Source organism: Pteropus alecto, unplaced genomic scaffold (genome assembly GCF_000325575.1).
Source record: "Pteropus alecto unplaced genomic scaffold, ASM32557v1 scaffold157, whole genome shotgun sequence".
Classification (NCBI taxonomy): Eukaryota; Metazoa; Chordata; class Mammalia; order Chiroptera; family Pteropodidae; genus Pteropus; species Pteropus alecto.
In genome coordinates, this window is record NW_006440626.1 from 4,491,786 (window position 1) to 4,506,652 (window position 14,867).

Genomic DNA, 14,867 nt, shown 5'->3' on the forward strand with positions numbered 1-14,867 from the left:
AATTGAAAATGTGCATGAAGAAGTAATAGAAAAAAACACTGGACAATTAAGCCAGGACAGATGATGAAAAGCAATGTATGCCAGGTTAAGTTTGGACTTTATTTTGAAGACAATGTGAGTCACTAAAGGTTTTAAGTCAGGTGAGTTGCTTTACAAATGTGTTTTAGAAAAATTACTTGGTCAGGGAATGTGAGAGATCAGTTTAGAGGGGGCGAGACATGGGGCAGCACTTTGGAGGCTGTCGTAGGAGAAGAAACTGGGTGAGAAGTGAGAGATGAGAGAGGGCAGGGTAGAGGGAGGCATGACGGGGGTGGGGAGGTGGGCTGGAACCCAGAACCGAAAGAGAGTCGCCTCATCCCGAGGCCTATAGGGAAGGAGGAGAAAGGATGTATCAGGTATGAGGAAGGGTTTTGTTGATTTTAATAATTAAAGTGTATTGAGCCTTCGTGCAGTACACACTGTGTGTCATGGCCTCAGTATCTCCTTTTCTGACGTCGCCTGCCAAGACTGAGGAGTTTGGAGTGGTATAACAGCTCTGGAGAGGTGGTGAAGATTTAGAATAGCCGCTCTAGAGAATGGAAGATGGAGCAGACGAGACACCGATAATTGAAGGAATGGTCGGCCATTTGTAGAGGCCCTAATTTATGGGGTCCTGTGCTTTCCTCCAATAGTGCTGAGCAGCCTGGATAGGAAGGAAAGAAGGTAAATATTTAAATTAAAAAGATTAGGACAGTGATTGGTAAACTATAGCCTCTGGGCCAAACCTGGCCCACAGCCTGTTTTTATAAATAAAGTTTTATTGGAATACGACCACACTAATTGGTTTATATATTGTCTTTGACTGCTTTTGTGCTACAATAGCATAGCTAAATAGTTGCAACAGAGACTGTATGTCCCACAAAGCCTAAATATTTATATTCTGGTCCTTTACAGAGAGGTTTGCTGACTCCTGGATTAGGAATTAGCAGCAGATAAATCAGAAGAAACGGTAGCAAGGGGATAGCAATTAAGTGGTCAAAGTGATGGATAGTGGGATTCTGGACTGGGCAAGAAAAGAGGCAGAGCCAGGCGGGCACTGATGGAGTGAGAGAAGAGAAAAGGATCATGGGATCTGCTGTCTCAGTGAGACCACAGTGTAGATGCATCAAAAGGAATGCAGAGGCCGGAAGTAATTCAGAAGGAAGGTAATCTCAGAAAACAAGATTTCAGAGTGAGGCAGTTCTGAGTGATGACATATCCTAGGGCGCACTCAGAGGAGTGGCTGAAGGTCATTGTGGTTGAGGAATTCCAGAAACGAGGCAAGAATGGATAGCTGATCTCCACAGACGCTGGCTGGCATTGTTGGGGGTGACGGAGGATAGAGAAGGTGGTACAGTGGTCTCCCCTTTTCTGTGGTTTTGCATTCCAAAGTTTCACTTCCCACTGGTCAACTGTGGTCTGAAAATATTCAATGGAAAATTCCAGAAATAAACAATTCTTAAGTTTAAATTACGTGCTTGTCTGAGTAGCATGGTGAAATCTCACGCCATCTACCTCTGTCCTGTCCAGGACCTGAATCAGCCCTTTGTCCGGCTTGTCCATGATGTACATGCTACTTGCCCATCGGTCACTGCGTAGTGATCAGCTCAACTGTCGTGGTATCGCAGTGCTTGTGTTCGGGTCACCCTTATTTTGATAATGGCCTCAAGGTGCAGGAGTGGTGATGCTGGCAATTCGACGATGCCAAAGAGAAGCTGTAGAGTGCTTCCTTTAGATAAAAAAGTAAAAGTTCTTGACTTAAGAAGGAAAGAAAAAAATCATATGCCGAGGTTGCTCAGGTCTTTGGTGAGAATGAAGCTTCCATCTGTGAAATCGTGAAGAGGGGAAAGCAAATTCGTGCTCGTCGTCACACCTCAAACTGCAAAAGTTTCAGACACAGCGCGTGATGACCACTTAGTTAAGACGAAAAAGGCTCTAAATTCATGGGTGGAAGACATGAACAGAAAACGTTCCAGCCGATGGCAGCGCGTTGCACCAGAAAGCATTGAGCCTCCGTGGAGCCGCGGCAAGGGACCCTCTGCAGCGGGCGACCACATGCTCGTTATTTTATTATAATCATTTTCTTTTATTATCAGTTATTATTGTTAATCCCTTCCTGTGCCTAATTTATAAATTAAATTTTACCATAGGGACGTATGTACAGGAAAAAACAGTACAGCTGATCCTTGATCAACATGGAGGTCAGAGTCACCAGCCCCCGCCAAGCAGTCAAAATCCCCATATAACTTTGACTTCCCCCAAATTTTATTAATGAAGCCTTATCAACAACAGAAATAGTCAATTAAAATGAATTTCAAATGTTGTATTCTTGCAATGAAGTAAGCTAGAGAAAAGAAAATGTTATTAACAAAATTAAAAGAAGAGAAAATACATTTACCATATTTATTGAAAAAAATGTGCATGTAAGTGGACCTGCGCAGTTCAAGCCTGTGTTGTGCAAGGGTTTACCGTATATATAGGTCTTAGGACATACCCCCCATGGAAAAGGGGGGACTGCTGTATCTGTCTTCTGATTTTAAGAAGTACTTATTTATATGAAGGGTCCAGGTCTGATGTTATAAACTCTTTGGAGATAATGAGCTGGGCAAATTAAAAAATACTTGCACACTAATACTTTAGCAGATCTCAAACATCAGGGAGGCTAAGGCCGCTAGCTAATACACCTTCATATTTTTATTGAATGAGAGGGACCGATTTGCTGCAGCCACTTCCTTTGATCTTTTGAGACTAAATAACTGTTCTTAGAACAGCCCATTCCTCTGCTCCTCCGTTTAAATGTTATTTACCTGTAGCTTAAACTTTTCAAACTATTCTTTTAGGTCATTAGATATTTTATAATGCACACTGAAGAGGGAAAAAGAGCTCGTAGACGCTTAGGAGGCAGATCTGGTGGCAGGCCACTCTCTTTGTGTTCTCATAAGCCACAGTGAGAGTGTTAGACTGCACTATACTTTCTTATATTGGGGTAGTGGTGAGAATTCTCACTGGCTTCATCCTTTGTTTCTGTGTCTCATTGGTTACATTTTTAAACTCTGGTTTTCAGCGGCAGTTGTTCTGGATTTTTCAGTTGATCTTTGGTAAGAAAAGGAACCGAATTTCATACACACACACACACACACACACACACGACTCATTCACCATGCCCTTTCCTTTTTGACTATGAAAGGCTTCAGAGCCAGAACAATTAACGATTTCCCTAAAAGAAATGGGGAAAATGATAGAACACAGTTCTGCACACCATCTCAGCTAGCCCTGAGCTACTGGTCCCGCAGGTTCAGAAGCACCTGTTGAAGGGAGCCTTGCTACACAGGGGAGTGGCAGCGGGGGTGCTGCCCCCAACACAGCCCCAAACACTCCTCCGCTGTGCAGCTCCCGCCTGCTTCTGCGGAGACAAAAGGACAGACTGATCTGATTTTTAAAATTCAGTGAACCAAATTTACACTTAGTAGGTAAGTGAGAACTCTTATCTTTAATCCCATAATCCAATTTTCTCAATAAAAATTTAGCGTAAGTGATTTAGAGGCAGACTTATTAGCATTTCTCTCTAACCCTATCTTGTTCTTAAATTTGTAGCTTAGCTATAGACATGACATTAAAAATAAAATTTCAAATGTTACATTTTAAAAATTGAGATCTAATTCGCGTACCATAAAATGCATCCCTTTAAAGTGTATGCTTTAGTGGCTTTTAGTATATTCAGTGATGCAACCATCACCACTGATTCCAGAACGTTTCAGCACCCCAAAAAGTCCTGTATCTATTAGCAGTCACTCCACATTTCTACCTCTCCCTAACTCCTACAGCCACTAATCTACTTCCTGTCTCTATGGATTTGCCTATTCTGGACATTTCATATGATGGAATCATACAATATGTGGCCTCTGTGTCGGCCTTCTTTCGCTTAGCGTAATATTTCCAAGGTTCACACATGTATCAGTACTTCGTTCCTTTTTATGGCTGAATAATATTCCGTTGTGCAGATAAACACATTTTATTTATCCATTCATCAGTTGATAGACACTTGAGTTGTTTCCACTTTGACCTATTATGAATAATTCTGCTATGAGTGTTTGTGTAAAATACTAGATTTTTAAACCACAGAACAAAATCAGAATATTTTAATTTATGTGTATAGCTAACTTGACAGCCATTATGTATCAGCTAGGAAGTCTGAAAGACATGAATTGGAAAATGGGGGAAAAAATCCTTGTTTTACAAGGAACTGTTTGAAGTATTTAGTTGACTAAGGACCTGCTGCTTACAGAATAATTTACATTTACACTAAGTAGAGTTCTAAAATATTTCTGGAAATGTATTTGTGATTTTATTTTGGCAGCCCAGTAGTTCTAAATGCTTTTGAAATTTCAAGGTGTAATTATTAATTCACTGGTCCATTGTTACTCATAAGTATAAAAGGTTAGAGATAACACATCAGCATTTGGGATGGTTTTATTGGTGCTATCTTCAAGCAAATGCGGCATTAATTGGCAGGCATACGTGATGAGATTTTTAAATCCCGCCATTTACTGCAGGTTGTTTGCAATAATTACAGCATTTCAGCTCTGGTAGATAAACTGTGTGAAGATGATGAATGTGAACAAGATGCCCAAATAACTTCTGTAGTGAGCCAGAGAAGGGGCCAGAGAAGGGTAACCAGGCGGGTGGGGGGAGGCACCCGGGGTGCAGCGTGCAGTGTCTGGTACCGCTGTGCGGTATTCGAGACCGGAGTAAGCGGGTGTGCAGCGCTGGGAGACGAAGCGGCCTTTATGAGCCAAGGCATCGAGAAGCCTGCGAATTCAAGCCGCAAAACTGTAAACGATGATAGGCTGTTTAGCCAGCAGTTGCGGCTACAAAGCGAACGAAAGGTGGCCATGCAGTAGAAGGCAGGGATCCATCCTCAAACTGTAGCACACCTGAAGACTCGTTAAAACTCGGTTTGCTGTGCCCAACTCCCAGTTTCCGATTCAGTTGGTCTGCGGTGGGGCCTGAGAACTTCCTTCTAACCAATTCCTAGGTGATGCTGTTGCTGCAGGTGCAGTGAGCACAACTGGAGAACCACTAACTAGCATAAAGTTAAATACCAGGTATTTTAATCACATCATATACTTATGTGACGAACATAACTGTATGTGTCATCCTCAAATACATAAGGTAACACTATATTAATTTTTGACTCATATTATTTTCCTCCTGGCCTACTTAAATGTTTTTTGTTAAAATCATTCCTTCTTACCAGAGTGAATTGTTTCTAGAATAGTTTCTTAGTACTCTAACAGATACGTTTTGGGTCCTAGAACTTTAGAATCTCATCAGGGCCATATGGTTCTGTCACCTGATACGTGGATCCTGCCTGTCACATTCCTGCCAGATGGTGATTCAGGATGTGCGCAAGCTCCAGGAGCATCAGGGAAATTGCCATTTCTCAAAGCAGCTTATTTCATGTGTGGAGAACCATGACTATTAGAAAATTTTCCTTTTTAAATTGGGCTAAAACCTCTTTTTCTATAACTTTCACCTATTAACCTCAGTTCTAACTCATATACAATATGAGAAATGGAAGATAAGTATTACTAAGGTTTTGTGACTATTTTCTATTAATTAAATATAGCCTCTCACCCATTCTCCCACTACCCCTTTGTGGGTAAAGATTTGCATATCTATCAACCATTTCTTATAGATAAAATGTCGTTTCCTCACCCTCCTAGTTGCCTGCCTTCTAAATTTTATACCAGAATTTAACATAATTCTATAATAGAGTAAAATTAACTCTGGTATACTGGAATGACATGAACATATAACATAGTGGTTTTAAATCATATGCTTTGACATCAGAGACTTGATTTGCATATCATCTCTGCCCCCTTTACCCTTGTGATCTTGGGGAGCTCTTTTAGCCTCTGAGATTTCTTTGCCTCACGTTTTAAAAATGGATTTCTAAAACCTACTCCGCCTGTTACTCTTGGAGGGTGGTGCTAAATAAAGAGAATTAGAAAACAGCTATTGGAAATGCAGTTAAATCCTTAGATGACTCCTCCCGGCCAAACAGTCGAACCACTGCCGAATCCCTTACCTGGTCCCACACCCTCCGCAGAAGTCTGGAGATGTGTTTTCTGGGGAAGGCAGATGGAGGGTCTCTGAAATGAGAAATACTAGGTACGGTTGAGTGCATGGGTACGGTAACAAGCACCACAGGATTAGGTGAGCACGTGCAAACAGATGCCGACCGGTGGGAACCCAGTTCCCTTTCCCTGCTAGACACGGGCACGCTGGGAGCCGGGTCTCCCTTAGGCAGGAGGTAGGAGAACTAGTCTCACAAGAGCCTAACCCCTCGGAGGGAAGAACTGAAGATACTGACAGCAGTGGTCCCTCAACAAATGACCCACCCAAATGACTGTACGCCAAAGCTCTAAGTTGACAAGTCCCACACTCACACTCAGAGCTTCCAGGCAACTTTGTAACCCTCTGTTCTTAGCTATAAGCAGACAGCAAGGAATACCAGACATCTGAAAAAAACTTCTAACGTAGAACATTGAGACAAGCGGTCAGAGGATATGTTGCATCCATAAAATAAGAGTTCCAGAAAGAATTTCTGAGAACCAAATAGATAAATAAACAAACAAATAAATAAATAAATAAATAAACAAACAAACAAATAAAATCTCCTGGAAATTAAAAATATAACAGCAGAAATTAACAACTCAGTGGTAGGATCGAAAGCTAACGTTGAAAAAATCTCTAAGGGAGTAGAGCACAAAGACAAAAGTAGAGGGAAATGAGAGAAAATAGGAAGATCAGAGCGTGAGTCCAGGAGATCTGACGGCTGAACGAGAGGAGATTCAGAAAGACAGAACAGAGAAAACACAGAGGGGGAGATTAAAGCATTCGAGAAAATTTTCTAAAGCTGGAGGAAATGAGTTGCCTGACTAGGTCAGCTGACCATCAGATGGACCTGAGTGAATGAAAACAGCACCCCTCGGGGCACAGGGAGAAGCTTCGGAAAGCTGGGGAGCCAGAGGCCATTCTGCACAGCTTCAGAGATGAAACCCGTTGTATGCGATGAATGACAATTAGAATGGCAACGACTCCTGGGCGGCAGTACTGAAATCAAGAAGACGGGAGTTTTGCCTTCACAATTCTTAAAGGCCTGCCAACCTCGAATGCTTATCTAACCAAACTGTCAGTAAGCCCAAAAGTAAGACACAGACATTTTCAAACACGCATATTCTCAAAACTTTTACTTCTCCTGCATCCTTTTGCAGTGAACTACTGGAGAATGTGCTACTCTGAAATGAGAGTAAACCAAGAAAGAGGAGGACATGGGATATGGAAAACAGGAGAGCCCACACAGGAGGATGGCGAAGGGACCCGTCAGCTGATGGGTCTCTGTGATGCCAACGGAGCATGCCCAGTTGGGAGTGTAGCAGTGTGACTCAGGACCCAAATATGTGGAGGCTTTCATCCCGAGCAAGCCCGCCATCATCATCATACCCTTCTTAACCCAAAGATAGACTGTTGGGATAAGCTTGGCCTCAATTCTTAAGTGTGCTTGTCTTGTCTTGATCATATCTTGAGGTTCCTACTTTTTTTTCATATCCTGCTGATGCATCAGCTAAGAATACCCATTTCATCCCCCCAAAATTTTGTGATTGGAATTTTTTTCCGGAAAACTGGAAAGCTTTGAAGCAGAAAATAGTAGCCACCTCCCCTGGCCATAATTTTTCAGGCAATCCAATTTAGTTTAGAGGGACATGGATATGTAAAAGAAATAAAATAATACAGAAAGATAAGTCCTGTGTGCCAAGTAGTAAGCATTAATTTCCGAGTCCAGAGTTAGTTTCAAATACTTTAGGACTGGACTTTGCCAATTTGTACCACCTAATGCATAAATGAATGTATGTAGATATTCCAAGGAGACAAGATAAAGTTCTGTGTCCAAGAAAGTTCAGAAAAATTGAGTAAATTACTGTAGATTTCTCAGAACTTTAAATGTGCTGATGAACATTGCTAATTTCCTAATGGGAAATTATTCGTCTTATTTGACTTTGAAGCCGTGTTTTCACAAAACATCTTTTTATTTCTTAAAGAACAGAGTATTTCTCAGAACACAGTTTGGAAAATCACGATTTCGAATGAAGTATGAAAGAAGAGATTTAATATGACTTTGCCTGAAAGGAAGTTAAAATGTTACCAAATCTTTAATTTTATGGAAAATAGGCTTAGAATGCTTTTTGTTTTACTCGTAGTTTCTTGGTGAAAAATTAATCGTATGCGTTGTGTGTCACGGATGGGTTGGACCTCGTTCATGACCATATTTGACTATTGAGAAAAGATTAGTTTCACAACTTTTGGGTTCTTGTAGTTGGTTGTTCATTTTGCCATAGTATTATTCTCTGTAGGAAAAAAAAAAAAGCAGTCTAAGTTGCAGTTTTTTCAGACTCTATTTTAAATGTCAACTTAAAATGCCACCAGTAGAAGAGGGTATAAAACTTTACTTTTCTGCTCTCTCTGATAAGTGAAGTGTAAAAATGTATTAGTCAGGGTTTGAAAGTCAAGATGAATATTGATAATTCTATTTTAGTTTCATTTCCATGGTATCATTGATATATAATACATCTTTAGATTCTCTTTATTTCCTGCTTTGGGTTTATCTAGGCCTATTATGATTTTTTAGCATGTGAAATCCAAGCAGTGTATTTATGCGGAGACCTTTCAGATAGGATTTTACATTGTAAAATTATTTTAGCTATTACTCTCATTTGTATTTGCATAATCTTTCTCCTTTATACATTTTAGTGTCAACCACCTCCGAGGGAACATCCTCCTTTTCTGCTTTATCCGTGTCATCTCCTGATTCAGCATCTCCAGAGAAGTCTGTTCCTGTCTTACCCGCAGTGCTGGCCGGACCTTCATTCTGGACTTTGTCCCATCAACAGTCTTCTGTCTTCTTTAAGGATAAGGATAAGACAGCCAGTGCTGGTTGTCCCTTTGGTCCTCTGGGTGCAGCATCTTCTGATGAAGAAGAAAATGACACCCTCAGTCTACCGAGACTTCTTTCAGCTAACTCCGATTCTGCTACAAAAAAGATAGGTCGTATTTCCAGCCATAACTGGGTGGAGTTTTCCACCCAAAACGTAGACCGCTTCACCTCTATGTCCTGTTCTACTTTTCAGACAACCGAAGGCCTGCCCAGGGAGACTGAAGCAAACAGCTCCATTCCAGTTCTCCTAGGGGAAGTAAAAAACGCGATCGTCAAGTTACACGAAGACCTGAGTATGGTGATACGAGAACTTGGTGTCATCAACAGCCGTCTAGTAAACATGAGTGGGAACAGTCTACAAATAAGCATGTCCTTGCCGTTCCCCCAGTCTTCCGAGGAGAGCTCAGATCAAATCTAAGCATCTCGGCAGCCATTTCTGATAGAGCTCCTGCGGCCCCACTTCCCAAAGATGAGGAAGCTAACCTTTGACGGAGTCCCGTTACTATGGCCAAAAGTAGGGTGACAGTTTGGTTTTTCCTTGTCAGGTTTATTAACAAGTCTCTTTCGAACCAGTAAATTCATTTGAGTGGTTTATTTTTCAAACAGAAAAGGTAATTACCTTTGATAATATTTTCACATTTAGATAGTAGTTCATTTGAAACTGAAGAGAATTTCATTCTTTCCTGCTCTGTACTTTACCTCAAGGTAGGCTACCCATTACTGGAAGTCATAAGAGCTCAAACTGCAAATGAGTATTCTAGAGCTTTCGGATAAGTCGTCAGACAGTAAGAGGCCCTTTATTTTTCAAATGTTCGGAGCATCCTCGTTAACAAGCCTCTGCCTAGAGTCAGGAGGATCGAGTCTGGGGTGCAAATTTCACGTGTTCGCTTGCCAAGTTCCAGGTTCTGCGGACTGAGGGCCGGGAATCTTTCCCTTCTGTGGACTCGACGTTGGTCGGAAGTTGAGCTGAGACAAATGGAACGTGGAACAGGTGTTCTCATTGTTAATGTACATTGCAAAGTGAATTCAAATGCATACTCTTTTTCTTGTAGTTTTGAGAATAAATTTGTTATTTTTCATCTTACACGTCTCTTTTAAATTCACTAAGACAGCCTTTCAAATGGAAATGTCTCAATTAGTATGTTTATGGGCAAAATGAATGATCTGCTTTGGGGGTTATAGACTGGTGCTTCTCGAGCCTGCTGCATATTAACAATCACTGGAGAAGCTTGGGTTTCATTTTATTTGAGAGAACAGTGTAAGGGGCTGCATGGACCCATCACTCAGTTTCAACAATTATCTACTAAAATGATCTCAGATGACTTCGAGGAAATATGGGCCATATAAAAAGTATTCCAACCCCTGGATGCCACTCCCAAACCACCGCTGATTTTCATCATGCAAACTGGGTTAAGAGCTAGGGACTGTTAGTGGAAAGACTGACTCCAAAGCGGGAGGATCTGCGGACGTTTGAGGAGTATCCAGGAGGCCAGTGTGGCCGGTGCGAAGTGGGGAAAGGGGAGAAGAGGAGGAGACTGGAGGCCACGGAGGAAAGAGCAGGGAGCGGTGCCAGGTGGAGTAGGTTATTGAAGACCATTGTTAGAAATACCCAGGTCAGTCCCAGACTTAACTTCGTCATAAGGGATGGTTCATGTCCAGTTTTCTCAGTGTGTCGTCCCTGGGCTCCACTGTGTTGTAAGGAGCATCTCTGTTTAGACCTCCCACCTTGGATGAGGTGATTTCCGTTCCTATCACCTTTCGAGGTTATCAAAACGAAAGCTGGAATTTCTTGAACTCAACAAATGCCCTTAGAGAAAAGTGGCTTCTGTGATCGTTTACCTAGCAGATCTGTCTTTTTCAGTACCAGTTATTCAGAAGACTGTACCAGGCGCTTGGGATAGAGTGGTGAGCGAAATCAGATATAGTTCCTGTCCTCAGAGAGCTTGAGTTCTAGAGTTCTAGAGAAATTTGATAGATTAATCATATATATTTTTTTAAAAATGTAAAGGCTTGTGGTGCTGGGAAAGGATATTTAGGATTTGACCTGGTGAAGGAATTCTTATGACAGTAACTTTTGGGCTGAAACATGAATTCCAGGATTATTGAAATAAATGCCATTAATAACATGTCAGGCAAATAAACTTCCTTGTGGAATAAATTAGAGCACGAAAATTCTTAAGACATCTTCTGATGGCTTTCTTCATGCATCTGAGAGATCCCCCAATGGGTTCTTAGGGGATAGGAGGATACAATATTTCCTTTTTATACTGGCTATAACCTTTCTGAGTTGTACCTTGCTAAGAGTTGAGAAGAAAAACCTCCAGAGATAAAGCATCCCTCCCTCCCCGGACCCCATCACCAAAACGGGCTGCATCGGGTATCTGGAAATTTATGCAAAGCTGTTTACTCAAATTTACCCACAAATAAGTGAGGCAACAAAAACTATCCCTTTGAGAAACTGCGTTACTTAATATGTGCTTACCACGTAGTAACGTCAGATTTTAACTAGGTCTCACATAGCTCACATATTTTAATTCAGCCATTTGTTAATTAGCATAATTAACAAGCTCTTATTTGAGCTTCTATTTAGCCAACTCCATTAATCGAATAGAACAAACTTGGCTTAAATTAAAAGTGGGTATATTCTGATTGACTTTGTAATTATCTCAGATTAAAAATACCTCATTAGATGTTACTCTCCTAAGTATTATACTTGGAACTTGAGGATCTTATTATAAGGCAGTTATAAAAATATTTTACAGTTTACTTACTGTCAAATTACTCATGTGTTGATTCTTTAAATATTTGTTAAGCACCCGTTATGAGCAGGCAATTTGCCAGACACTGGGGACACAAAGGTGAACAAGATGGATGCGGTCCTATTTCAGAGGACAGTTTAGTGGAGATACAGAGATAAATGGGTAATTGGAGTGTGACGTGTACATCCTATGAATTTTGGAAGTACAGGGTGGCCTGGGAGGGCCTGGTAAAGAGCGACAACCAGCTCCGATTTGGGGGGTCAGAGGATGCTTCCTGGGGAAAATGGAGTCCAAACTGAATCCTGAAGGATAAGCAGGGGTGTTATTGGGTTGAGGGAGAATTTTCTAGGTGGAGCAAACAGCGTGTACAAAAGCTGGGAGCGAGAGAGTTCGAGGCTAGGATGCTCAAAACCTGCGCGTCAGAAGCCTCAGCACTTTGGTTTCTCGCTGCAGTGACACAATAGCTGGTGGCCGAGTAGCGTTTCTAGCCAGAATCACAGAGAAAGATCGAATGACACGGACATGGATCATATTGAAAACAGAGTGTCATAGACATTTGGGGTTAAAGGGTTTCCAAAATCCATTCACAAACTGATAAAGATAGACTTTAAAAGCGGGGTTTGGAGACTTCGGTGGCTTATCTCCCCACTGAATGAGTTTGTTTTGACAGTGGTTAACTCCTGGCTGTGCAAGGATCCCTACTTTTGTGTGTACCTAGAACAACTCGGTGACTCAGTTACATATTCAGTATACTGGGGACTGTTTTGCTGGGTTTCACTTTATTTTTAATAGACCGGATTCTCAAATGTGAGAAAAGACTTTAGAGATGTGGCACAGAGATTTTTATTCCTTGAAGAACTCCAAGTAATTTGAGGAGGCCAAGCATATCATTGTCATGGCAGAATATATGTGCCACCTTTTATCAGCAGGCAGGCTTAGAAAAGAGTAAATTAGCTCAGAAGAAACTAGGTTTTCAAGACAATTTTGTTTGGTAATTTTGAATTCTGTTTTCTCACTGATGGTGCAGAAAGTTCTCAAAGATATGGTAATTATTGCAGAATTATGGCCTCAGGCATTCGCAGCTCTTCAAACAGTAAAATTCCATTATAAAGTAGCAAGATCTGCGTTCAGTTGTGTCGCAGCTGAGAATTTGTCTCCTATAGTATATACCGCATCGTTCGCATAATGCAGACCGCCCACAGCAAGATGCAAAATTAGAAGTTCTAGGACTTGATGATTAATTAAAAATGTGTGGTGAGAGATAGGAATGAGTAAAGGATGATCTGGTTTATTATTGTTTTTATTATTATTATTGCTACTACTATTACAATAATAATAATAATGGTTGACACTTATTGAATGCTAACAATGTTCTAATCACTTTTTAATTCTCTCCACCACTGTACCAGGAAGGTCCTAGTATCGTCATATTGCACACAAGAAAACAGAGGCTAAGGAAAGCTAAGGAACCTGTCTAGGGTCATATTGGAAGTAGTAAGGGTCAAAGCCAGACCTTGACCCCCGGTCCATCTTGGTGTCAAGCTTGTGCATGTAATCACTCGGGCACACGGCCTCACAACAGCTGAAGGTAGCTGGGTCAGCAGTGGTGCCATTGGCTGGGTCCAGAAAGTAGGGAAGATGGGCAGGTCCAGTCTGTCTGTACCTTGCTTGGGGAAGAGCTGGAGCTCCACCACCCACTCTCCAGCTGGTCATCCCCACTCTTGGGACTGCTCAGCTGAAGCTGCCACCCCAGACCTTCCGGATCGTCTACCGTTGGCCCCCTGTTTCTGGAGAGCTGTGCACGCACACTCCCCAGGCCTCCTTGCCTTCTTTCATGTCTTGACCCAAATTAGCATAGGCTGGGGCAGAGCTAGAACATATTAAGAACTGACTCACAGATGAAGAGGCTGCCTCGATTTTTCTTTTTCCCACCTAATTAACCCTGAGAAATGTCATGTGGCCACGTGCATGTGATTTAAATTGGGGACTGTTTTCCCTGGTTCACCCTAGCAGTGGAGAATTTTCATTTCTATGCTACGTCTCTGCCTCTGGTGTACATAATCTACACTTGAAAACCACGCAGAACCCAGAAGCAGGTGACAAACAAAAAAATTAAGGTTTTTTTTCTTTTTCCCATCCCCCTAAATCCCCTCCCATCTAGCAACCATCAAAATGTTCCCTGTATCTATGAGTTTGTTTCTGTTTTGTTTGTTCACTTATTTAGTTTTCTAGATTCTAAATATAAGTGAAATCATATGGCATTTGTCTTTCTCTGTCTAACTTATTTCACTTAACATAACATCCTCTGGGTCCATCCACGTTGTTGCAGATGGCAAGATTTCATTCTTCTTTTGTGGCTGAGTAATATTCCATTGTGCATATGTATCACCTCTTCTTTATTCATTTATCCACTGATGGACACCCAGGTTGCCTCCGTATCTTGGTCATTGTAAATAATGCTGCAATGAACATAGGGATGCATATGTCTTTTCAAATTAGTGTTTTGGATTTCTTTGGATAAATACCCAGAAGTGGAATTGCTAGATCCTTCTTTGTCTCTTGTTAATAGCCTTTGTTTTAAAGTCTGTTTTGTCTGACGTAAGTGTTGCTCCCCCAGCTTTTTTTTTTTTTTTCATTTCTCTTTTCATGAAATATCTTTATCCATCTCTTTACTTTCAGTCTGTGTGTGTCTTTCTATCTGCAGTGAGTCTCTTGCAGGCAGTATATGAAAGGGTCTTGTTTTCTTATCCATTCAGCCCCCCTTTTTTTTTTTTTTTTTTGATTGGAGAATTTAATCCATTTACATTTAAAGTAATTATTGATAGATATGTAGTTATTGCCATTTTATTCATATTTTTTTATCTTTTTTTCCTTATTCTTCCTCTTAAAGAATTACCTTTAACATTTTTTATAAGACTGGTTCGTGGTGATGAACTCCTTCAGCTTTGTCTTGTCTGGGAAGCTCTGTATCCGTCATTCTAAACGATGGCTTTGCTGGGTGGAGTAGTCTTGGTTGGAATCTTGCTTTTCATCACTTTGACTATTTCATGCCAATCCCTTCTGGCCTGCAAAGTTTCTGTTGAGAAATCAGC

General features: G+C 41.2%; 1 protein-coding gene across 1 annotated transcript in view; it reads left to right on the top strand.

Moving 5' to 3' along the window:
* ENTHD1 (ENTH domain containing 1) overlaps positions 1–9,434 on the top strand; it is an 88,487-nt gene extending 79,053 nt beyond the window's left edge. The window contains exon 6 of the mRNA XM_006917399.1: positions 8,833–9,434. Within this exon, the coding sequence (XP_006917461.1) occupies positions 8,833–9,434 (602 nt within the window). The remainder of the gene's footprint in view (positions 1–8,832) is intronic.
* The last annotated feature ends 5,433 nt before the right edge of the window (positions 9,435–14,867 follow it).